The 27,824-nt window shown below is 36.1% G+C and overlaps 1 protein-coding gene across 1 annotated transcript; it reads right to left on the reverse strand.

The window, feature by feature from the left end:
• LOC113065666 (F-actin-monooxygenase mical1-like) lies at nucleotides 1-27,824 on the reverse strand. The gene is made up of 24 exons (XM_026237113.1): nucleotides 27,690-27,824; nucleotides 21,137-21,431; nucleotides 20,788-20,995; nucleotides 19,764-19,871; nucleotides 19,574-19,669; nucleotides 19,074-19,229; nucleotides 18,844-18,944; nucleotides 18,141-18,398; nucleotides 17,746-17,861; nucleotides 16,659-16,785; nucleotides 16,474-16,552; nucleotides 14,670-14,817; nucleotides 11,395-11,591; nucleotides 9,804-9,910; nucleotides 9,350-9,430; nucleotides 9,065-9,248; nucleotides 7,806-7,876; nucleotides 6,409-7,012; nucleotides 5,406-5,518; nucleotides 4,531-4,638; nucleotides 4,173-4,266; nucleotides 3,229-3,316; nucleotides 2,792-2,865; nucleotides 1-2,243 (listed from the first exon to the last, which is right to left on the reverse strand). The coding sequence occupies exons 2-24, from the start codon at nucleotides 21,395-21,397 to the stop codon at nucleotides 2,074-2,076; spliced, it is 3,549 nt and encodes a 1,182-aa protein (XP_026092898.1). The 5' UTR covers nucleotides 21,398-21,431; nucleotides 27,690-27,824; the 3' UTR covers nucleotides 1-2,073.

Below are 27,824 nucleotides of genomic sequence, written 5' to 3' on the forward strand. Positions count from 1 at the left end.
AAATACAATTAGGGAGCAAAAACAAACTGCAAAAATTACACCAGTTCCCAAAACACAAGCACAAATTTCCTCTCTGACAAGAATTAATGCCACCAATTATTCACAGTGCTCAAAAAATGAACAATTTTATCAAGCACATAAAAATACCTAATAATAATTCTCTGAGGGAATTCCATACAGCAAAGGAACGCAGACTTTCTGCTTCTTTGTGCCTCCCTAAATTAATTCATGAACGAGTATTACAGTATAAACACTTCCAAATAATGATCAAAATATAGAAATGGAAACCAGTCCAGGCAGATGTACCCCTGAGAGAAAACCATCATCATGCAGAAAAAAAAAAAAAAAAAAAAATCAACAGTGAATAATAATGAGTGAAACAATCGTACAATCACTTACAAGGATAAAAAAATAAATAAAACCTTGCAAAAAAAACTCATTATGATATTGAATCTCTTGTTGCAAAGCTGTAATATATTCAGAATTATACATTGCAAGTGCTGTTTACGATGATATTGGCATCAGGTTACACCATTTCTGACAAATACAACATCATAAATATGTAAATACCTTTTATATAATATCTTTTAACGAGGACATTGTGTATCGAAGCTTATTTCTGCCGACTCAAGACTTTCTCACAATTCTCTTTCTTTCAATTACGTTTATGTTTTACAACTGCTAATTATAAACTTTCAATTCCGAGTTTACATCTCAGAGTTATAAATTTACATTTTTCAAAAAAAAAAAAAAAAAAAAAAAAAAAGAATTCTGATTTAAGTTATTTTAGAACTTTGGAAACTTTTACTTTTAGAATTTTTATCCGAAAATTCCGACTTTTTTTCCCCTGTAGAATTCTGACTACATTACACAAGTTTAATTGCCAGTTTACATTTTGCAAGAAAATTCAGAAATGCAAGACAAGTGTCATATTTTTTTTATTCCATGATGAAAACGAGATTTACTTTTTTACTCTCAGAATTCTGACTTTCCATCACACAATTCAGTTTTTTATTATAATAGTTTTTTCTTACAGCTAACTACATCTTGCAATTCTGCAAGAAAAACTCGCAATTACCTTTTTAGTTTAGTTTAAATTCGGTGTCAGAAATAAGATCGAATAATTTGAATATTTAGAACATACATGACCTTGATAGACTCTTATAAAAGTGCCAGATGCAATCCAATCACACACACGAGTACACAATCATCTGCCTCAGTAAAGTCCGTGTGTTTGAGCGCGAGAGTCTTGTGAAAAGGCTGTGTCTGGGCAGTGAAGTCTGCGACGGATGTGCAGTTCCACAACATTTTCTACAGTCTCCAGAGTTTCTCTATCTCTATCATTTATGTTGGAGTGAGACCGTAACGGATGGCGCTAGATTCCAGATCTCGAGTGTCTTAAACCTGTGCACGCAGATGCGTTTAACTCTTTGGTTTTCAAGAGCAGAGTCTCTACACAAAGTTGTGCAATGTGCAATGCATTTGTGCCTACAATTCATAGTGTGTTTATATTGTGTGACCAAAATAAATATTCTGTCATCATTTATTCATCCTCTTTTCGATGCAAATCAGTATGACCTACTTTCTTTCATCGAGTAGATGACATTCTTTCTATTTTCTATCCTATAAAAGTAAACGGTAAGCTGTTGAGGACAAAAAAAAAAAAAAGACACCATAGTAGTCTAAATGTGTGGCATTTGGTGGAAATGTACTGAAATGCATTCATGGTTCACTGAAAATTTTAAGCACTGGAAAACTGTTTATGATGCAGATGAGAATTGTTAATGTTCGACATCACTGAAACTAGTCAGAGTCAGAAAAAACGACTTAAAACTTTAAATGAAAACCAAATAAAACTTCATATCAATCATGTGGCTTCAAGGACTGCTTTTATGATGATTTTATCATTTATTTCATTGTGCAAAAAAAAAGATCATCATGCAACTTTTTCCTTTTGTTTCCCACAAAAGATAAGAAGTGCTAGAAGTTTTAGAACGGCATGAGGATGAGTAAATGGTGAACTACTGTATTACGGTGTTGTGGTGTGTTTGTGGTGTCTCGGTCCCAGGGCACCTAGGATGCTGCGGCCTCCAGCACGGAGCTCCCCAGCAGCTCATCATCCACTTCCTTCAGCCTCTTCTCCTCCAGGAAGGCCACCAGTGAATCCCTCATGTCCACCACGTCCAGCATCTCCTGCAGGACCTGACTCTCATGCTCTCGCTGCTCGGGGCTTTTCTCCGAGTCTACAAGCACAAGAACATCCAAGCACGTTAATGCATGTGGGCACGTTCACACAAAATATATTTTTAATTAATACTTTAACTTTTAATTTGACATTAATATTAACTTAATCTATTTAATTTATTTTACATAATTTAAAACAACAACATTTATGTTTGGCAAAACAACAATAACAATTCATAATTTTATACTATACATTTTTTATTACTTAAATTATTTTAATATAATTATTAATTTACATATTTGTTATTAAACTATTTAAATAATTAAAAATATTTAATATAACTTAAAACTTTTAATATAAGTTAATAAAGTTTATTTGGAAGTTTTTTTATATATATTTTAGTAAAAAAAAAGTTTACTTTGTATTATTATTATTATTATTATTATTATTATTATTATTAATAATAATAATAATAATAATAATAACAATAATAACAGCAATAATAAAATATATATAAATTGAAATATTAGAAACTTAAATATATATAAACTGAAATATTAGCAAAAATCATTTCTCAGTAAAACAGAATGTGTTTTCATTTCTCACCGTCCATTTCCATGTATCTCCGCAGCTCCATCTCTAACATGCTCTGTTTGTCTTCCAGCTCCAGCTGTCGAGATCTTTGAAACACAAAACCAGAAATCACACAAATATATTCTGCTGCTGTTAGCACAGCATGTCATTTAGTTTCTGCATAATATATGCCAAACACATGCAAAGCAGTGGGTTAAATAAATGAGGCCACTCAGAGCATTCCTCTGAATTGTTAGAGCTCCTCAAAGACATGCAGAAGAGAGACCAGCTGGCTTTCGGGGAGGCCTGAGGTTTTTTCTTCAACAAATGCAAAATAAAATGCAGTTTGAGCAATAACTGCTATTGAGCTTCGTATTGTTAACTGTATTTCTGCTGACATGATGGCTTGGTTAAGAAAGCAAGATGTTTATTCATTTAAGGTTTCTGGAGGTCACAGGGTTCAGACTTACGCCACCATGAGATCGGACTCCTCTGAGAGCAGACTGTTCTTCTCCTGGACCAGATCAATCCACTGATCAATCGTTTCTGGGTCTGAACCTAAAACACACACACACACACACACACACACACACAATTATAACAAGACCTCTTCATTCTCAGACGCACACTTAGACAGCTCTTGGCTTCGCTCAACCAACATACAGTGCATTCTGGGATGCATATAAAACATCATGCAGGGCACAAAAAAAAGCTTTGAAATTGATTTAATTTAAAGAAATCCATACGCAAAGAAAAACATTTAAATAAATACATTTAATCATTGATTCTTGTGTGAATATTCATTGAAAATCTTAAATTAAAAAAATCAATTGAATGTTGTTCTAATGTTAGACAGAAATATGTATTATATAATAAATTATACATACAATAAAATTTAATACAACAAAAATGTATTTGGCTTACTAACAGCTAGACAATGACAATAATAATGTTATATTTATTAATTATACTGTACATGAAGCTTTTATGACTTCATATTAATTGACAGATGTACTGTGTGTTATTCATATTACATGACTATTTACTGACTATATAAAGAAAAAATTGTGATAAGAAACTGCATTTCAATAGTAATTTTAATTATTAAATAAATTTAGAAATAAAAAAATTGCAGTCCATTCTTTTATTAAATAATTTTTAATAATTTACATTCGTCAGACATGTTTATGTGCACTAATAGCTAGATTATAGCAAAAATAACAGCAGTAATTTTTATCATTATTAGTGCACATCGTCTAACAAATTAAATAGAATATATATATATTTTTTTTTTTTTTTTTCTTTAGATGGGTGTTAAACAGACGCAGTCTCAGTGCTATCAGGGTGAATACGTTCGATGGGTTTCAGTGACTGCTGTAGAATGAGATGAAGTCAATGTGGTTTTCTGTCGTACCAGCCTCTCCTCTCAAAGCTCTCTCCAGCTCCACTCCTTTCTCCTCCAGCTCTTTAAAGGTCACTTCGATCTCATCCAGGCGTCTCTGAATCGTCTGTAACAGGACACCACACAACAACCAAAGTCAGATACTTTTCATCTTAACATGAATTAATACTGATGTTTCTCAAAAGTTGCATCAGTTAAATGATTTAATGGAGCTGATCCAACATTGACTGACACTGAACAGCTGTATGTTAATGTTAGGTAATGCATTAACTGATGTTATCTAATAGGAGCCAACTGTAAAGTGTTACCCTTCAATTTAAACTGCATATGTTTATTACAACTATGAGAAACGATCTACACTGTTGCTCACCTGAGCTTTGTGGAAGCGGTTGATTTCGCTCAGCCTTTCTTTCCTTTGCAGAGTCTTCATCCTCTTTAGCTCTCGTTTCTCAGAGTCCGAAATCTCAAAATCAGCCCCCTGAACACATTTAACACAAACCCAAATCAACACCTTCCTAGAGAACAGGATTTAATCAGTCTACCAGAAAACATGACCACATGGTCTAGTGTTTTCCCACCAAAATAAAAGCAACAGATTTATTTATTTCTATAAATAATACTTACTTATTGTATTATTTTACAGTGAAATAATACAATAGTAATGCATTTTTATTTTGCCTAAAATTAGTATTTAATAATAATAGTAAAATATATAAATAAATATACACACACATTGTGTGTATATATATATATATATATATATATATATATATATATATATATATATATATATATATATATATATATATATATATATATACACATACACACATTGTGTGTGTGTATATATATGTGTGTGTGTGTGTGTGTGTGTGTGTGTGTGTGTGTGTGTGTGTGTGATATTATATATATATATATATATAAAATTATAATACTGATCACATGTCATTTATTCAGAAAAAATAATAATAAATCAAACCAATCCTACGGTTTATCAAGGAAGAAAATGAAAAGGGAAAAAAAACCTGAGCAGCCTTTGATCATGAAATGCCTTGGGTTTTATTCTGGGCAGTTATGCTCGAGTATCAACAAGAAATAACTGTATATTCCTCTTTCTTTGTAGAATTATGTTTATAAAAAATGTCTTGCATATAAATGTGGCCTTCTGACCAAATCCAGGGCTCTTCCTCAGCCGAAATAAACTATGGACCAAGTGTTAAAACACTAATCTGAACATGATCGAACCTTGCAATCCAAATAATGCTCTTCTCTTGTAAGAACCTCTTCCTCCTCCTCCTCGTCATCATCAAGCCCTTCTTCATTATCATCCGATGCATAATAATCTGGTTGAGATTGTCCTGAAAAAAGAAAAAAAAAGAAAATCAGCGACTAAAAAAATGAATCTAAACCTAGAGATGTTCAGTACTAAAAGACACGTCATATTCAGTAATATTTGACTTTACTGATTCTGGCATAAACCTTTAACATTATTGTCTTCTGTAGAGCTGCTTTATAGCTGAATCTATTTGGTTTCATAATTGACCCAAAAATTGAAATTCTGTCATCATTCACTCCCCCTTTAAGATGTTCCAAACCTGTATGAGTAAAAAAAAAAAAAAAAAAAAAAAAAAAGTGGGTAACCAAACAGCAGGTAGCCATATACTTAAAATATATACAAATACTATGGAAGTCAATGGCTACAGTCAACTTTTTGGTTACCCACATTCTTCAAAATATCTTCTTTTATGATCAGCAGAAGAAAGAAACCCACAGCAGTTTAGAACAGGATGACTTTAGGATGAGTGAATGATGACAGGATTTTCACTTTTGGATAATAAAAAAAAAATTCATTTAAATAACTCCTCTTTTAAATTCTTTAAGTCTTCTAGCTGTTTTTTTTTTTCTAAGCAGTTTTCTGCCAAAATTAGAGCTTGATGGTTTGAAAATGAAGAAATTAAGACGGTAATAAATATCATTTTACTATACGATTATTATTATTAATAATAATAAATAATTTTTTTATTTTACAGTAAAATAAGTCATTTTGTTTAATATTTGGACAGTCTAAATATTAGATAATAACAATATTTAAAAATTACAACAACGATATATGTCATATATATATATATATATATATAGAACTGTGTGTACAATTTGTCCAAAAAGACGTCTTGTTATTTTCCTGTTTCTCTCCTTTGAAGCAATCTGTATTTTATATGACTGGAGTACAAAACAGTGGGCTTCTAACCTGAAGGAGCGACTCGGAGGAAACTGAAACGCTGCTGCAGTCGAGGTGAAGACAGATTCCACGCGGAAAACTTAGAGCGCATCTTTCCGTGTTGCGGCTCAGTGGAAGGTTGCGGATCGCTCTTCTTTCTAATGCAGCGCCGGTTCTGCTGGTCCCGCAAGCTCTTCTCGCTCCCGTAGCCCTCGGCAGAAGACCAGACGGGCGTCTCAGTGTCTGAATCCTGGCCGAGCAGGACTTCTGATCCCTTGGGCGTATGTGAGGGTTGAGGCACCACATTATGGACAGAGCGAGGTTTTGGGACAGGAACTTTGGACAGTCGCGGGGCCGGCACTGGAACGGATGGACTGCCGTTATTTTGTTGTTTCTCGATGCCCGTGCTCTCCGGATTGAGCTCTGAGGGTTTGCTGGGTTCATGAGCGATAAAAGGAGGTTGGTCTTTTTGCTCTGTGGGAGTAAAACACTCAGCCAATTCATCAAAGTCAGGGTCAACGGAGATCTTATACGAGCCCTTCCTTCGTACGGAGCAGTGTGGAGCTGGGGAGGAAATCTCCACGGGTTTACCATTTTGAGTTTTCTCCTTATCAAGACCACTTTCAGCATTATTCTACAAAACAGAGACACATTACATTTCCATGATATAGCATTCATATATGGCATAGCATTATAATCTTCAGTTGTGCATTAGCATTATTTTTGTTTAAAATTAATACTAAAACTTTTGTTTTCAAGTCATAAAGTTGAATAGAATGCAAAAAAAAAAAAAAAAAAAAAAAATTATCAGTAGCTCACAGAAAACTGCATCAGCTCTGAGGACTCTTATGACCAACCACTAGGAATCCAATTCCACAAGCATTACTTCACACAGACACCCTCTTCTCACACACACACACACACACACACACACACACAGAAGCACTACTCTGCACAAGAGCTGGTGAGGAAAGGAAAGGTTTTCTCTGATGCAGCAGCTGACCCACATTATTTCTCCTCGTATGTCATTTCATAACAAATGGCTGAATATATCTTCGTGAAGAAAAGACAACCAGCCTATCATAGCATCATAACATCAAGAAAACTCGACCTAAAACTTTAAATTTGCACTAATGACACTTCATTACATCGGTCTTGTTGATAATGTGCAATTACTGTAATAATGTGCAATGGTACTTGCAATAGATTTTCATCTGACAGTACAAATATTACCATGGTATCATATACAAATAAATCAATTTAATATATATTTTTGCATATATGAACTACAGAACTATGAGTGTGTGGGGAGCATAATAACTTTATTACTAAGCCAGAGTAACACCCTTCCCAGAATCCTCACACTAGAGATCCGACAGTAAATAGGAGGCAATCAAGCGTCTCATTAACTCTGATGTGATTCATACCTGTGAGCCTCTCTGACCTTCATCACCCTCCTCTTCCTCGGCTGTTGAGTGCAGCTCACAGTAGAATCTCCCTGAAGACAAATCAAATTCAACAACATGTTCTGGACTGTTAAAATCAAGGGCTGAAGAAGCCCCACAAGCAGGAGCATAGAAGACGATCTGTTTCTGAAGGGGTGCATAGGTGGTTAATTGTCATTAGACATGCATTGTCATAATTATAACCTATTAAAACCGCATTCAACACTGCAGAAGTTATGAATAGCTTTAAAAGCTTATGTAATAATTTACATAACATCAAGATGTATCAGTCCTTATGACAGCAGATGAGAGACAAGTGCATGATAATTAAATAAACTGCATTATGTAACATATTGTTATTCATAAATTACAAATTCTATACTGTATTTAGACCTACTTTTACCAACTCATTGATCTACAGTACAAAAACAAATGAAAATAAGTAAAATAAAATGTATAAGGTGAAATAAAATAAGCCTTATACTTCATTTTAGATTACTTTGTGTATTAAGCTTTTACTTAATTCTCATGCTTCACTAATAAGGTTTATTCAATTTCATTTTATTTTACCTTATGATTAATTTTATTTTATTGTGCTTGATTTCACTTCATTTTATTTTACCTTATTATACTTGGTCAAATAAAATTAAGCATAATAAAGTAAAATAAAACAAAGTATAATAAGGTCAAATAAATAGTACAAATGTAGAAAAATAAAGTAAAATTATAAAAAAAAAATAGTAGTGTAAATAAAATTGTATAATAAGGTAAAATAAAATCTAGTACCGTATTTTCCGGACTATAAGTCGCACTTTTTGTCATAGTTTGGCCGGTCCTGCGACTTATAGTCAGGTGCCACTTATTTATCAAAATTAATTTGACATGAACCAAGGGAAATGAACTAAGAGAAATGAACCAATAGAAAACATTCCCGTCTCCAGCCGCGAGAGGGCGCTCTATGCTGCTCAGTTCTCCTGTAGTCTAAACTAAAACGGAGCGCCCTCTCGTGGCTGTAGATGGTAATGTTTTCTCTTCGTTCTAAATGAATGCGACATAGTCCAGTGCGACTTATATATGTTTTTTTCCTCATCATGACGTATTTTTGGACTGTTGTGACTTATACTCAGGTGCGACTTATAGTCCGAAAAATACGGTACACTAAAGTAAAATTAAATAAAACCAAACAAAAGCTGTTCTTCTTGATCAAAGACTTCTGGCCTGTCCATGTATCCCAGACTTACCCATGTCGGAGAGGAAGGTGTATCCGCCCTGCCGCAGAGTGGAGCCGCACTGATAACAGTTGAAACAACTGCGATGGAAGAACTTGCCCTCTGCACTTCCTCTCTCCAGCACATACAGATGCTTGTTGCAGAAATAACAGAGCTCACTGCTGCCCACCTCTGAAGAGGACATGGACACCACAGGCTGGAGATAAGAAAAGGTTTAAGATACTGCACATATATATATCTCCAAATACACACACTCATGTGTTAACTGCATCGTAATAGCACTCAAGCACCACTCACTTCTTCCTCTTTCACAACCTTATCCTCCTCTTTCTCCTTCATCTTTTGTGGTCCTGGTCTTTTCTCCAATGTCAGTCGGTCCTGAGAGACAGGTCACATGATCTCATTTACAGCTCGGGTTACATAATGTGGCGACAGCAGAGTGACAGAAATAAACAGTGATTTAATCATTATCCTGCACTGCAAAAGCACAGCAAGCAAACGGTAGCATCCTTTTTGTCTTGTCCTTTTATCATTCGTTTAACTTCCCCATTGTGGCGACGGCATGGGAGTTATTAGCTTTGGCAACAGTTGTGTGTGTTATGGGGGTGTTTAGTGTTTTCAGTGAGATTTTAACATGACTTTATGCTCTATTTGAACCCAACACACTACACATGAGCTTGTACAGGCACTACTACTGCAATGTCAACAACAGGGGTCTGTTTCACATGATAACAGGCAGGTGTTGGAGTACCTTGCGTCTTTTGAGAGAGTCGCGTTTGAGTGTGTTGAGGAAGGAGGTGGCCGAGCGGGTTCTGGACAGCGAGAGGTTGTTGTTGGGAGAGAGGCTGATGGAGCACTCTGAGGAAGACAAGAGGAGCGAAAATAGTGAGATGCAAATAAATCTTCCAGAAATGTTTCCACAAGTATATCTGAAGACACATTAGCTCATGCAGCATTAAAAGCAAAAGTACAATTGTATAAATTAAAACATAACAATGTGACAAAAAAATAAATAAAAGTAAAAATAAAAAGTAAAAATGCTTACATTTTCAAACTAAAAATGATGTTCAAAAAACATGATCAATTTAAGCTTTTCATATTGCAGCAAAACCTTATTGATAAAAATCTTAAAAGTATTGATTTTGTTCACTCACAGTTTTTACACACACACACATATGTAAACAAATGTGTAAACCATTAAATAATAGCAAAATCTTAAAAGCACTGTATTTTACATGTAGTTCAACAACTCAAAGCAATAACAAATAAAGTTAAGAAACGTGTAAATACAATTAAAATAAAAATGAACATTTTAAAACTTTTTTTTTTAAATGTAGTACAAACATTGTGAATTGTAAATTAAACATGCAAATTAAAAATGCTTAAAATGTATTCATGCTAAGAAAATCATAATGACCAAAGAATAACTGAATAAGAAAAGCGTAATTTGTAATCTTTCATAATCCAGAACAGCTGTACAAAAACAGTGCATTTTAGATGCAATCAGCTTCAGCAATATATAGCAATAAATAAAATATAATAATACAACAACGTCATACCCTTGGAGCTGGAACAAATACACATTCAATCACACATTGTGTTCAATACGCGGTTTACAGCGGAGTGTGAGAGATGAGCTGTTTTGGATCCCAGCCCCTTCCCCAGAATTCACACATCCACAGCCTGCGTGAGTGACAGCTCCACCTGGAGCACATCTGAGTGAGATCCCCTCCCAAACACAGCATCCAACAACTGAACGCTCAGCCCCGCTCCCTAAAGCCCCTCGAACAGCTGCGGATGTCGTTTGGTAATCCGTCTCAGAGTCTCACTGAGATCCACTCCCACAGAGTCGCACATAAACAGCTGATTTCTCCTCGGATGAGTGTGTTTGCTGCCGCAGCCGCTGCTGTCAGACTACAGACATCAGCGGAATACTGCCCATTCACAGCAGTGCATTCTGGGAAGGGGTCTTAAAGGGACAGCAGCACTGATTGCAATTATATTTTAAAATATATTGAACCAGAATTTTTTTTTTTCACAATATTACCATTTTAACTATTTTTTAAATCAAATAAATAAGTAAATGTTACCAACAGTAGTGAACAGCAGTGTACTACCTCCCACATTTACAAATACAGTACACTACCCCTTCAAAATATACTAATATGTACTATTTAGGGGTAAATAAGAGTACAAATATGCACATTTGAGCTTTTCTACTGCTCGTGACAGACTACCATTTTTTCTGTTTATAAAGGCAGCAGCTAGTATTCTATATTTTTCCGACATCATTAAATATGCATTTGAAAGTTATGGATGCCTCCAGAAACAGCCCTAGTTACCTGCTGGGCTCTCTTTCTCAGTGAGAGCGTTGCGTATCTGTGTGAGGTAGAAGACCATACAGAGCTGGTCAATCTTCCCACAGCTGATCATTTCATTGGCACGCATGACGGGGGGGATGCCAAACTCTCTCTCCATGAGGTCAAAGGCCAACTTATTGTTCCTGATGACATTATGCTCATCTAGACTAGACAAGTCACTGAAAGAGAGGATAGCATGCATATTATTATACATTTATTTACAGTGTAGTATATCTATCCATCCGTCTGCCTATCCATCCATCCATCTATCCATCTGCCTATCCATCCATCCGTCCTTCTATCCATCCATCCATCCTTCTATCATCCATCCATCTGCCTATCCATCCATCCATCCGTCCTTCTATCCATTGTAACGGATATGCAGATCATCGATTCATGTGTTTAATTCAGATTTTCCAAATGAAACTCTTTTTGCACCAAGTGCCTGGCCTGGCGCCAGCCTGGCTGGACTTAAATTATTTACGATGTCCATGCGCGCTTCAAAGAAGAAATGAAAATCCCCAACCACATTCCAACACTGGAGACAAAGGAACCTTTCGTATAAGTTCCTTACTTTCATTTTATTATTAATATGTATTTTAAATATGTTTATGGATTGCATAAAATGGTTAATCCTTGTTATGTGAAGAGTATAAGTGCTAAGCTTATACTTTAGGAAATGTCTTTCCTCACTTTAACCTTCTCAAAGAGAGCCATGTTTCTGCAACCCCCACTTTTGCAGGTCGTAAAAGTTTACGACCACACAGGACAGGAGAGAAGCCAAGTCACTGGCTTCTTTTGAACAATGCATTCTATGGAATGTATTCATTAACTTTCTGTTTTTATGTTTTATACATGTATTGCGTATTCCCTTTTGGTACATTTAGATGTTTCCCAACATCTGCAGTGTTATCATGTGTTAAACCAATCTTTAAAAATGTGTAATTCTACATTTGAATGTAACTTCATGTTTTGATCACATATATCTATTATGTTTAGTCTTGTTCTAATCGTCATGCTCTGACAGACCCATTTATCTAGCGCAAAGTAATGAAATATGTATGTAATCTGAATTACAAACTTGCTAGAATAATCCCTGGAATTTGGACAAGCCCTAGATCTCCGGGGGGGGGGGGGGGGGGGGGGGGGTATGTCTTCACAGAGACAAAGGAACTTTTCCCTCCGCCTCAGATCGCGGACTTCCATTGGCTGTTTACGCGAAAAAGGGGCGTGAACTATTTCAAGCTATAAGAATTAACCAAACAAGGTCCACTTGCTCTTCTTCCTCTTCTTCTCGTTCTTGGTTCTCGGACACGCTGCTCTCCTGTGCAACCCTCCGCGCGGCCTCGCGCCGCGCTCATAGCGCAAGCCCCCCCCCTCAGCACAGGGGCTGAGAGAAAAAGCCATTTTAATGGCTCCTTTAGAAGCTTTCGTTTCGTTCATTTCTTTTCTTTACTAAGTTTATTCAACTATTCGCCTCTCCACGCAAGGAAGACGAATTCTGGGACATTGTTTGTTGAACCTTTCAAATACCGCGCGAGGACAGAACAAAGGACCACGTGCTCCACGCTCACGCAAAGATCCAGCGAAGCGTGCACGCGCGTCACATGGCCTCCGGCACACGCACGCTGTTTTCAAAAGGACAAGCGCACAAAGCGTCACAAAAAGACCACGCTCTCGCGCTGGGCCATGCAAGTATCACTTTTCTATGGAGATTTAAATGCTGGTTTAAATGGTTTTTATGATCCGATTTGTTGTTGGCTTCCAAAAGTTACTGACTATGATTTTCATACCTGAGCTCCTTATGTGATCTCATTCTATTCTCGCTCTCTCTCTCTCTCTCTCTCTCTCTCTCTCTCTCTCTCTCTCTTTTATTTGGACTCGTTATGTATTGTATAAAGCTTACTGTTTGTATTGTCGTACGCATATTTACTCTGTGTGATTTGTAGTTTGATGTATTACTAGTTTAATTATTAAAAACCCATATACTGACGATTGGCTTGGACTCCACCCCACTCACATTACGATTCACTGAGATGTCTGATCTATAGCTACAAGCTCTAAATTTAGAAACTAAATTTATCATAAGGATAGGATAATATTTTCATGGCCAGAGAATACTTTTCCTTGAATTATAAGGCGTGATAACTTTATTGAAAATTGATAGGTCTACAGTGGTTTGCTGGACATACCACGGTTTGATTTGCAGTAATTTACAGTAAGAGATATCACAATAATTGATATGAAGAATGTAATATTGACATATTAATGAGTAAGTTACAGTGCCCTGTGATTATTTATTGTTATAGGCAATTGAGCTATTTTTCATAAATCAAATTTAATGTAACTGTCATCTGAGATATAAATTAATCATATTCCTGATTAATTATTCAAATTCCCTATATATCATTTGAGTTAATTACTACGTAAAACTCATTGTTGTTACACCATCCATCCATCCTTCTATCATCCATCCATCTGCCTATCCATCCATCTGTCCGTCTTTTTATCTATCCATCTGTCCTTCTATCTATCATCGGTCCTTCTATCCATCCATCTGCCTATCCATCCATCCGTCCGTCTGTCTATCTATTCATCTATCTGCTTGTCAGTCCATCCATCTATCCATCCCGCTCAAATTATCATTGGATCAAAAATACAGTGAAAACAGTAATATTGTAAAATCTTACTACAAATGGAAATGTTTTCTATTTGAATATATTTTAAATTAGTAATTCGGAATGATTAGTAATTCGTGATGGTAAATCTGAATGCTCAGCATCATTACTCCAGTAATGAAAACTATAGGAGACCGTAACCATCACTGAATAAAACTTTGTAAAAAGGTAATTGCGACTTTCTCACATTTCTTCCCTCTTGTCCCTCAAATCAGCGAATTACTTCACGCGATTCTGACATTATCAGGCAACTGCAAATGTATATATTGCAATTTTGAGAAAAACTGCCAGAATTGTGAGAAAAAGACAGAAATACCTTTTATTTATTTATTATTTTTTTATATTCAGTTGTGGAAACGAGCTTCATTCTATTTTTTTTAATGGAACTTTTGTGTAACATCATAAATGTCTTTACTGTGACTTTTGATGAATTTAATACATCCTTGCTGAATAAAAGTATTAATATCCATGAAAATCTTATTGTCCTACTTTTGACAAGAACTTTTCACAACAAAACTGAGCTCTGCGTGTTGAACAGTTACTAATATTCTTGTTCTCTGTTGGTTAAGGTGATCTTACATGAGTTTGGGTCTGAAGTTGTGGATGAGAGCGCAGAGAGCCATGCCGGACCTCCAGGACTCGCTCAGGTCTTTCACCTTCACATGTTTGTACCCAGCTGTGTTCTTCTGACACCAGGACAGCAGATCCTCCAGACGCCTGATAGAGTCTAAACACAAATTCAGTTCAGCACTTCACTGTAAAGTCTGTGTTTCTCTGCATTTTCATAAAATATACTATGAAGACCAGCAGACCTATTTACATGTAACAACAGCAGGCTCTTTAAAAACACATTTTTGAGATGTTAACAGATATATAATGTTAATACATTAACAGATTTAACATATTAATGTAAACAAATCACACAATTTTTAATTGATGAAGGCGTTTTGGCATTTTTTCAACAAACAAACTAAATTAAAATGCTTACTTTCAGTGTTTTAGAAGTAAAAGTGATAAACATACATACCATACATATACATATACACATACATACATATATATATATATATATATATATATATACATATATATTAGGGGTGTAACGATACGCGTATTCGTATTGAACCGTTCGGTACGACGCTTTCGGTTCGGTACGCGGTACGCATTATGTATACCGAACGGTTCGTTGGAGTAATTAATTATATTTGAAAAAAAAAAAAAAAAGAGAGAGAGAGAGAAATATAATGATATGCGTTCAACAAGGTAGCCCAATAACCCAAACAACGTAACAGGCAACGCCCCTGACACTCCCGAAGAAGAAAAAAAACACCATCTTATATGTTTATGTTAGGCTACTCAGCAGGCGCTCGCTCACTCAGTACACGCTGAAGGCTCGTTGCAAAATAGCCAATGCGTTTAACAGACTAGAAATGAGAAGATCCTCCAATAACCAACAGGTCTGGTGTTTGGGTGCACTTTGGATTCCCTTTAAGCTATAATGGTGATGGCAAGAGAGTGGTGGATAAAAAAACAACGGTATGTCGCATCTGCAACATGACAGGGTACACCAGCGAAAAAAAAATAAAAAACACCAGCGGGAATATCTGGGATATATGCGTCAGTACTATCTGGGAAAAGACGAAAAAAAGGAGAAACATGCACGCAGCAAACTATCCCTGCAGCATTTAGAAACTATAGCTTACAGGGAATCCAACCCAAACACCAGACCTGTTGGTTATTTTAGGATCTTATATTTCTGGTCTGTTAAAGGCATTCGACATTTTGCAACGAGCCTTCAGCGCGTGCTGAGTGAGCCGTTCACATATTGCGCCTAAAAACGCATGGAAAACGCTAAGCGCGTCCTTCTCCTCCTTTCCAAAGCGCTTGGGCAGAAGCGCTCATGAGGCGTCTGTCTTTGCTAAGCAACAATGACGTGCTCTCTCCATGAGACGCGGAAATTTCAGCAAAGGATAAATGGATTTGCAGCTCTAAAAATCGCTTGCAGTAGCTCTGCTACTAAATTTATTTCAAAATTGCAATCCATATACAACTATGATCAGCTGTTCCTTCATCTTGGCTGAGCTCTCAACGTTGTTACGGGAAAGGATGAAGCTGATTGGTTAGTTCTTGTCACATGACCCGCGGTGCGCTTGCGGCATTCTGAAAAGTTGAGATGTTTTTACATTTTGCTGTATCTAAAACGTATCGAACCGAACCGAACCGTGACATCAGTGTATCGTATCGAACCGAACCGTGAATTTTGTGAACCGTTACACCCCTAATATATATATATATATATATATATATATATATATATATATATATATGAATGACAACATATTAAATAGATGTAGTGAGTTAAAGCGACTTGTCTGGCATTTACCTTTTTTAGGTTTCACTTTTAGGATGGGTTTCGGCTGTTTCTTGGCTTTACCATCCTCTATGTCATACAGACGCTTGACCTTTAAATTGAACACAAACAATCATAAATCATCGAACACTTCAATTGCTAGTTACATCAGGCAGCTCTTGCATGTGTGTAGGTGTGCATCTAGGACTGTGTTTGACCTGTGCGGGTTTGATAGCGCACCGGCTGATGTTTGGGTAACGCGTGGCTGGATCGATGCTGTAAGCGGCGTAGTTCTTGCTGATGTTTTCTGGAGTCGTTTGAGAGAGTAACTTATACATGCTCTCCCTGTAAAAGATATACGCAGCATCATGTATGCAGTTTGTTTTGTTTATATTGATACAGTTCCTAAGTTCAATTTTGATAAGATTCTAAGGGTTTTTAAAATAAGTACTTTATGCTTATCAAGTGTGCATTTATAAAATCATTAAAAATGCAAGATATTATTACAAATTAGAATACATTGTTCTATTTTAACCTGTTAAAATGTTACCCCGTCCCGTATACGGGACGCCTACGTTGACTATACTATATTACAAACAAATTTAATCTAATCTTGACAAACTATATATCGTTGGAAAGGTCTAAGACTCCCAAATATATATTATACCAATATTTTTTGTTAAAAATTATGTAGGAAAAGTAAAAGATTAATTTATGACAAGAGTGCACCCTCAGAAATCTACATTACAAAAGGAGCTTTGACCTTTGTTTAAAAAAAAGACTTCCTCGTTGACTTTTTCTCTATCACTTTTTAGAAATCATCAGAAGCTATATATCACTTGAAAACATAAAATCTCAAAATTCTTCCTTTAAAACCCATTTTAAAATCAGACATTGCATTACCATGTAAATGGCACATCAAAATCATGTTACAAAATGTTTTCAGTCGAGAAATATAAAAATGTAGGTTTGTATCATGCACATTCAAGTCTATCTTCAAAAACGTGAGTGACAGTTAACAGGGTAATATATTTTAAAATGTAATTTATTTCTCTGATGCGCAGCTGAATTTTCAGCATTATTATTCCAATCTTCAGGGTCACATGATCCTTCAGAAATCGTTCTGATATGCTGATTTGCTGCTCAAGAAACATTTCTCATCATCATCATCAATGATGAAAACATTAGTGCTGCTTTATATGTGTGGAAACCTTAATGCATTTTTTCAGGATATTTTGATAAATAGATTTTGAAAATAAAAATTTCATTTTATGTTATCAACGGTGTGAAAATGGTAAGCTCTACCTTTCCGCCAACAACTCCAGGGGTGGCACACCTTTCCCCCAATTCCTGACCATCCACGCCGTGTCAAACGCAGCCAGGAAACCTCGAGCAATGCCAGTTCCCAGAGGCCAAAACGGCTGCAGAAAAATTAATAAATATATAATTAAAGAAACAAAATATGGCTGATATCTGTATTTATTTTTGATACCCACTGATACACAGTTGTACGGTTTAATAAACAGTGTTTACAATAAAATTCTAATGTTATATAGAATGATCACAGAGCATTATAACGCACAAAAAAAATACACTGTGATACTTTCGAAAGCTCAGATTGAAAAATCAAAGTCCTGATAGTATTTGCCTACACTTTCAGTCTGAAGTCATAATGGACTGTCACTATACTCATAACACACCTCTACTAGAGAGTCTCCCACCAGCGCGATGAGCAGTCTCTTCCCCTTCCTCTCCTTCACCAGAGAGGCGTTCTCTGCCCGGTGCATGCAGGTGAAGTCAAACACGGCCACGTCCGGATGGCCCGCGTGGTTCGTGGCGAACTCCAGGTCCGGCAGCATGTGATCTGTGGAGAAGTCAGCGGCGTCGTATGCGTACGCCTGCAGGGCCTCCTGGTCGACGTTTGAGGGCGCGAGCAGCTGATCGACATCAAGAAAGTCCTGAGAACAGGAAACAAGAAAGGTTTAACATCAGCCAAAATAAATCAGCATATTAGAATGATTCCTGAAGGATCATGTGACACTTAAGAAGCTGAGAATTCAGCTTTGCATCACAGGAATACATTACATTTTACAATAAATTCAAGAAGCTACTTATAATATTTCTCAATATTACTGTTGTTATTCATTTCATTTGTACTCCACCTGAACCAAATATACAGGTTGCATTTCTAAGAGAACATAAATAGCAACTGCCTGCAGCTATTCCAGTGACAAAAGGTCAAGCATAGGTGTGAAGATTGATAAATGTGTGCTGGAAACATGCCTGAAGTAACATCTGATAAAATCATGGCAGCTTTTCAAGCGTTTCTAGGCTCTGTTCAGCCTTTATACGAGATATTCTCAAAGCCTCAGGTCTCTGAACATATTTGACAGTGTTTCGTACCTGTTTTAGAACTCCTTTTTTTAACAAGCTCCCCTTTTTTGCAGTCATCACAAAATAGTGAGTATCATCTTTGTAGTAGACAATATTCTCTAGATCGACGCCTGGAAAACAAATGACAGAGCAGAGATGAAAACGTAGGTTGTAGGTTTACAAAATTGTCCTTGATAGAGAGCTAAATTGAACAAGGAGGAAATATTGATTTCTACACATCTTGAGTAAGATGTCAGTACCGATCTCAGAATGGAGCTCTTGGAAGAATTGCTGGTTGTATATTCGTGCCACGCCGCTGATCTCCTGCACCTGAGCCTCTTTTTTGGTGCGGCGGTTTATGAAGTTTACAGTGATACCGATGGCCAACTTTCCCCTGAGCTCCTTTATCTTAAAACCTGGAGACACATGGGCAAAACAACAGTGGGAAAGTGTCAAATTCTAATTTAAATAAAGATTTAAATGCATTTAATTTAATAAAATAAACGATTGCTCAAGTCACTTGGATTGTATTGTACTCATTTTCAAATTAGATTTTTTTTTCAACAAAATAAAATAATAATGTTGCATAAGCTCACCTTATAAATAAATAATTAGTACAACATAAAATATACATAATTATGTTTACAACATAAAACAAACAAGATGAAAATGTATAATATAACATTCATAAAATAAAAGTAGTACAAAGAGACAAAGTGAATTTCATGGAATCCGCTCATTGGTGTAAAGGTTTATTTACCGTCAGGCACATATCTTCCCCCTCCAGCTGAAATAAAGACATCAAACTCAAAAGCAGCAGCTGTGTGGGACTCAGGAGAAACCTGTGCCCTCCATCCTGAGAGAAAGAGATGAGACCCAAAGTTAAAGGACAGACCGATGTTATTTCTCAACTACACGACTGCAGATCTCTTCACTAAACTGGTTTGTACCTGTAGATCCTGATGGTTCAAGCAGACTTTTAAAGGTCACACCTGTGTGCACCTCGACCCCCAAAATCAGAGCCAGTTTCAGCAGAATCAACTGAAGCTGACGGATACCTAGAGAAGCACAGACCTTCATTAAAGTCTTGCACATTTTCAGCAATGAGAAAAATGTCACTTTAACTAGGATTTGACTGTATTTACCTTCTCAATACTAATTCCAGGTCCTATTGTGCACCATTCATTATTGCACACTATTTTACAAATTATTTCATAATCTTTCATCCAAATGTAGTGTTCCTGTAGCTCAACTGGTAGAGCACTGCGTAGCAAGCAAGCAAGCGCAAGGTTGGGGGTTCGATTCCCCGGGAACACATGATAGGTAAAAATTGATAGCCTGAATGCACTGTAAGTCGCTTTGGATAAAAGCGTCTGCTAAATGCATTAATTTAATTTAATTTAAATGTACAAACTTGCACGGATAGGCCAGAACATACATTAACCAACAAAATCAGAGGTGAACATTTCACAGTCCAATCAAATCTTGATAAATTTAAGTCCTGCCACACATTGGTTTGTGTGTTGAATGACAAATACAAATTTTTTCTAACAAGGATCTATAAGATTGTTTAAAAATGACAGTAAACCTTTATAATGTTACAAAATATTTTTTTCTTTAAACACTGTTCTTTTGAACTTTATCTAAATGATAACGTTTTCACAAAAATAACAGTGATAAACGTTTCTTGAACAGCAAATCAGCTCATTAGATTGATTTTGAAGCGAAAATCAAGCATGGCATCAGGAATAAACATTTGACAAAATATTCAAATTAAAAACAGTAATTTTAAATTTTTAACTTTTTCAGTATTTTTTAACAAAAATATGCAGCCTTGGAGAGCATAAGACACTTTCAAAAACACCTTTTATTTCCCAGCTCTTTAGGTCTTTGAATGTATTTTGGAAGCAAACTTGGGTTGTCATTCATGTTGACTAATTAATTTGGTAACAAAAAAAACATCTAGATGCTCACTTATGTGATGAATGGATCCACTGCAGAATCTGCCATAGAATTTCTTCCCCCCGAGGTTGAGAAGGTCTCGAATGGTGTACAGCCACAGATGCAGGACGTTATTCCTCACAAAAGACACTCTTTTCTCCAGTACAACTACCTGAGCGCCTAGAAGAGCCAATTCGATTGCTGTCCTGAGACCACATGGACCCGCACCCAACACTAAACACTAACACAGAGAAAGATAGAGATATTAGGTGACATCTGCCGCTGACTCAACAGACTTTCCTCGAAAGGGAGTTTGGTTACATTTCCCAGCATTAAAGAACTCCACAGATAGAAACATCATATATCAGGTCATTTATGATACCTTGTTTTGATGACATGTCTGACCCTGTCCGTAGTCGGGATGGGCGGCTCTCTTGTCGATCTTCTGCCAGAGCTCTTTGGCTTTCCAGTAGTTGAGTCTGTCCTTCAGCTTGCTGTAGAAGTGCTTGTAGTCTCTGGGCTCCACCTTCAGGTGGCGACAGAGTTCGATGAAGTTCTGCTGTGTCTCTTTACACGTCTGCGCCTGGACAAAGCAGTCAAACAGAGCGTGGCTGGGATTGACAGAGTCCGACTCGATGACCATTGTGACGGGAGAGGGATGGAGCCTGCTAGATGAGCTGAAGAGACAAGACCGAGAGTTTAAAAGCTGTAAAATGTTTTTAAACAACCTATGAACATTAATTGTGGCATGTAACTCAACCAGTATTTGTGCGATAAATATCTCCGTAATCAAAATTCCTATTTACATTTCTCATTTCAAGTCACATATCTGTCTTGTAAAACAGGCAAAAAAAATCCTATAAAACTTGCACTGAAGGAGAGACTGGAGTCATATGTATAAACTGAAATATAATTTAGACATGAGAATTTGATCTAACGGTTTCTAAAACCACCCTATCACTAAAAACACATTGGCAACCACACAGGACACAACAGCAGTTCTCCAAGAGAAATGCAACACTGATCTTGTTTCTTTAGAAATTATTATAAAAGAAAAAAACTTGTGGCCTGAGCATGTACACCTGAAATGGCACACACTAAAAAAAAAACCTGTTAAACAAGCCTGATTACTGGTCTGAGTTATCTTTTGCATCTAATTGTGCTAAATACTGTCAACACACACAAGGTTTACAAGTAAATACAGCTGGTTTTGTCTAAAGTGTAAGTAATCAGTTGAGAGAAAAACAGTTTATTAGACGCGTGCAGCTCTTAAAGGTCCCGTTCTTCGCATGTTTCCCATGTTTCAAACTTTAGTTAGTGTGTAATGTTGTTGTTCAAGTATAAATATTATCTGTAAAATTCTAAAGCTCAAAGTTCAATGCCAAGCGAGATATTTTATTTAACAGAATTCGCCTACATCGAACGACCCGTTTGGACTACAGCCCTCTAGTTCCTGCAGTAATGACATCACTAAAACGGTTTTTTAACTAACCTCCGCCCACATGAATACACAAAAAGGGGGCGTGGATTAGTTGCGCTCCGACGGAGAAGAGGAAGAGTTGTGTTTGTCGTCATGTCTTCGAAACGCTGTTATTTTCATCTCTGAGTCCAATCACCTTTGTTTGGGCTTCCCAGAGACGCTGTACTTTGAGTTTAATGGTTACAATATATGTTTAACTCGATTCCTGAAATTTATAATGCACATGTAAAACTAAGTGCAGCTCATTTTGCTGAGGACAGCTTTCTCAATCTCAATCAGTTTAATGTCGGATTCGCACAAAGATTATTCCTGAAAGATGGAGCAGTTCCCTCTTTGTCTGGAGAAGGCGTTGTTTATGGACCACAACCGGTAAGTGTATTTTATTATTTAAGTTGGTGCGTTTAACAGTTTCTGTAACTTATTACACAAAAGGGAATGCTGTTTAGCTTTGTTAACTAGATGGTAGGGCTGTGCAAAAAAAAATTAAATAAATAATAATAATAATAATAATAATAATAATAATAATAATTCGAATGCAATTTTCATGCGCATCTCGTCAGTAAAGGCGTTCTGTTATTAGAAGTACATCTCCATCATGTGCGTTCAGATCAGGATTGCCAGGTTTTCACAACAAATCCTGCCCACTTGCTTCTCAAAAATACTCCAAAACTAGCCCAATTCCATATCCAGGAGGGCAACGTGCTCTAAGCTCACACAATCAGAACTCGTTACGCATTTCTGAAGGAGGGACTTTATAGAACAAGGAAGACATCAGCCCGTGACAATGAGTATACAGATAAGTGAATGGTGTGAAAAATACTGTTTTTTTTACACGCAAACATGAACATGTTATATTGCACACTGTAAACACAATCAAAGCTTCAAAAAAACCTGACCTTTAAAGTGACAGCAGTCTAACAGTACTAAACATGCTGCCGCTTCATCCAAAATGTTTAAATTCTGTCATTATTTTCTCACTCTCATGCTGTCCAACACCTTTGTTCATTTCTTTCTTCTGCTTAACACAAAAGATGCTATTTTGAAGAATAGGGGTAACCAAATAGTTGACTTCGATAGTACAAGACAAATTGGGGACGAGCAACTGTTTGGTTACCCACATTCTTACATTTAATCATTTAGCAGATGCTTTTATCCAAAGCTTACAAATGAGGAAAAAAATGGAAGCAATCAGAGAAACGAGAGAGCAACAGTACACAAGTGCTGTAACAAGTTTCAGTTAGTCTAGCATAGTACACAGCTAGTTTTTATATACAGTATATTATTTTAAAAATAGAATGGAAGAGCTAAGTGCTAGTATTAGTTCACACAAAAAAATGTGTGTCTTAACATGCAAACAGGGATGTGATGATGCACCCTGAGCCGGCTGAAAATCTCAAAAAAAATTTGGTTGAGATATTAAATGACTCGAGATAACAGGTTGGGGTGGAAGTATATATGAATGCATCTCCGAGGGAAACCTGACTAACTCCAGAAAAGTTTGATGGTATTTTCTTTTCATCTTTCCTCTGTATAATACCTATTTTAATAGTATTAATAACTGCTTTGTTTACTACGGTAACCAAGGAAACCCTATATTCCATAAGCGCCACCTGCTGTTAAAGAGTGAATTTGCGCTCTCATTCAGCCAGTCTGCTTTTAAGTAGTTTTTCTTTTGTCTAATTTTACAAAAGCTATTATCAACTCATTCTGTTTTTGCTTTAAAATGTTTACTCTGTAAATTTACAAATAAGTTTTCAACCATAAAATGGTTTTTGCTGAAGCACCTTGGTTGTTTTTTAAAAACATGCTAACAGAATAATGGTATACTCATGGGCTAATATTCCTTAATTTTGACTGATGAAGATTAGGAATATTTAATAAAAGTCAAATGTTTATAAGTTTTTTCGCCAATTTTGATCTCCATTAATATTAAATATATATTACATAGCCTACACATATCTTTATACGTTGTAAATAAAAAGTTACACAACTTTGTATACACACACACAATTATCATAAATGTATATATTTACACACACACACACACACACACACACACACACGTATATGAAAAGAAATTGTTCTAGAAGTACACACAAGACAACAAACATTAAATAAACAATATAATTACAACAATGCAAGACTTTATTCAGTTGCCTAAACAAGAGCATTGCATGTTGTTTAGCATGAATGAATCAAGTTCCACAACTTTTCAACAGGAAATATTGTACTGTGCTGTGAAGTTAACCCTCTGCTAACCCAGATCAAGAGACAAAAGTTGCGACTAACCTAAATCTAGTTTTGTGACACATCATTAGTTTACAACAACAGACAATCAAGCAAGTGCACACTGGTACTACTGCATAAAATCACACCGAGTAATTGATGTGACAGTAATGTACATGATCATTTAGATTTGCATTCCATAAAGCCATTTTAACACAACACTCAATGTCACCCTTCAAACTTTTTGTGGCTTTCATAAATGCAAAGTGTCAGTGTCATTACAAACTCTCTGGAGCACACGTCAATTCTTACAAAGCACAAATGTTGGCCTTCAGTCGTTTCTGACCTTCGTTCACTTTGAAACATACAACTATATACTTCGCTTGTGGAAGAACGAGTGCAAAACCAGTAAAGTTAAACAAGCAAGTTCACTTTCAAATCCCATAAAAAAAAAAAAAAAAAAAAAGCTTTTTAATAATATTTAACTTTAGCATCCTACATAACTTACATATTACCGCATTAGAATTTCTAGTAGCAATGAACTCTCTTACCTTTAAATGCTTAAAATCAAAAGTTGAAGTTAAATGATACTCTTCATAGCATATCAGGTCTGATTTTCAAAATGCTGAGCTACTGCAAGAACTTCCTTTAAACAGGCTTGTAACAAAACACATCTGCTATTAATGAGGACAGACTCCACACTGAGGGAACAAGCATGATGCTATGCTCAAGTGACATCCTTGTTTTAATTAATGATTTCCCTGTTTTACCTTCTCTAATGACGTCACTTTACATGGTATTTAGATTGCTTCTTGGTTCCCTGTTCTATTTCTCAGTGTGTTGAAATGATAAAAATCACATTTGCAGAAACCATTGCATGATCTGAAGCATCAATAATGTTAAGAATTCAAGAAAATACTTATAACATAGAATGCATTGCTAAATAGAAGTGAATTCAATGCTGTAACTCATTTATTAGAGAGAAGTCTTGTTACTCTCGCCGTGTACTTCAGGTGGTTTTCGTGTTCAAACCCCATAATAACCCCCTGTGTGCCAACAAGTTGCTTCAATCAGGCTTAAAACAAATGCAGCACTTCCTGAAACATTTTAAGGTCACACAGCATGGAATGCAGACAATCTCTCACACATCACTTCCTGGAAACAAACAAACAAAGTCCTGTCTCACGTTAACGCTTAACAAATGGCAGGGCTTCTGCCTGAAAGAGCTGAAATGAGTCAGATGACAGCATGTTTCTTTTGCTGTTGTTTGCACATAAAGGCCTGTGAAAGGTGGAACAGATGTGAGACGTTCAACACATACAGTATACAGCTTTTCAGGAACAGCATGTCAATCATTACACATATTATGGATGGATATCACCAAACCTGTCAAGATGCGGTCCAAGCTACAAAAACAAATAATAATACAACATTTAAATAATGTTTAAATTAATAATGAGATTCACCAATAAAAATGAGAAAACTCAAAAGTGAAATGTCCAGATGGATTACGATAATTCGATTTAATAGGATAAATTATGACAAAATGTAATGATGCAAAAGAAAGAAATCCTTTTTTCTTTTTTGGGTGCATGAAATGTGATCTGGCCAGGTTTTTGAGATAAACCCTAGTTAAGCCATTACCATCACTAATTTTAAAACAACATTTATTGTTGCTTCTGCAGGTTTGGTGGGGTTAAATTCTGATTTGTTCTTTGTTGATTCAGCAAGGAAGGTGCAAATATGTATCCTTGTTATGAAGCACATGCATAGTGAATTGCTGATCTTGTTATGTAGCTTTATATGCTGTAAAACAATGATATCTCTAAAGCAGAGAGAAACTGCATTTTAGCCCAAAATCCAAAGTTAATTTAATATGATTATTATATCGTATTTAGAAAATTAAGCTTTTATTAGGAATATCAGATCAGAATAAAGAAAGAACAACAAATACTACGGTTATTGTCAGCTGCGAATCAAACGAGTGCAGAAAAGCTACAGCAGTCAAATGAGCTTCAGTAGACCAACTGTGAACTGATGATATGTTGTTCTGACATGTCAGTAAAACACACTTTCCGTCTTATCAGCCGTTTCACTCTGCTCACGGCGCACTCTCCAACAGTATGCAAATATGTGACGCATGCACTGTATGCTCTGTATAACTTTAGTTTTTAAAAAACACAAATGGTCCAACACCAGCAGATGACATTGCAGCCCAAATCATCACAGACTGTGGAAACATATAGACTTCAAGCAACTTATACTATGAACTTCTCCAACCTTCCTCCAGACTCTAGGACCATGGATTCCAAATGAAAGCAAAACTTGCTCTCATCTGAAAAGAGGACTTTGGACAACCCAGGAAAGTCGCCTCTGAAATTGTCTGTGGTTCAGCAAATTCTTTGTCACGTCTTTATTTAAATACACAAGCTTCACAATTTGAGTTGAATTACTGAAATCAATTTTCTGTGCCACCCCATGAAGACATCCTGGCTTCACATGACCCGGATATGTTCTTGACTGGTTTCATGAGTTTCATCCATTCATGATTATAAGAAGTGTTTCAGTTTCAAATTGACATGGGACAGAGCATGTACCACACAAAGATATGCTGTTAATTCATAAAATCATAACACACACTTAAAGAGAACAGCCTATGAAGCAATCTTGATAACAGTCAAAGTTATACAGCAATACTCTACACATAGCCTACGCAAAGATTAAAGTACAATCAGGTACAAAGATGTAGCCTACTTAAGATAGATATATATCAGTCATTAGTTTCAGCTTCGTGAAACCTCAACACTACACACACCGTCAGCGTCAACAAGTTTCTGCAACATCCCAAAGGCCTCAATCTCAGGAAACAGGCTCACTTTCCTTCAATTCTTTCACGCATTTACAGATGAGAAGGGAATTTTAACCGCAAAGACAAAGAGTGCTTAAACTAGTGCAAGTTTGTGAAAACAGCTCCAGGTATAAAAAAAAAATAAAAATAAGTAAAAATAAAACCTCGATCAGTCTTTCCAAGTAACGTTAAGTGAAACCATGTCATCACTGACACAACTTTATAAGCACATCACATCAACACAAGTTAACTAACATTAACGCAAGCTTGTTTCCGCCTTCTTCAAGGTTTGCAACGCTCACTAAAGTACATTTGCTGTTTTAGTAATTAATCGATTGACAGGACATCTCTGTGATTCAAGTTAATCAAAATAATAATTACCTTGTACGCCAATTTAGGATCCTTTCAAACGAGTTGTAGCTCCTGGTTTACCTCTGCGATTTAAACTCACCTGGGGCTCGTCAGTCCAGGCAATTTACGAATCCTACTAGTAAGAACGAACGTCTCATGAATATT

Source organism: Carassius auratus, chromosome 48, assembly GCF_003368295.1.
Source record: "Carassius auratus strain Wakin chromosome 48, ASM336829v1, whole genome shotgun sequence".
In the NCBI taxonomy this organism is placed as follows: Eukaryota; Metazoa; Chordata; class Actinopteri; order Cypriniformes; family Cyprinidae; genus Carassius; species Carassius auratus.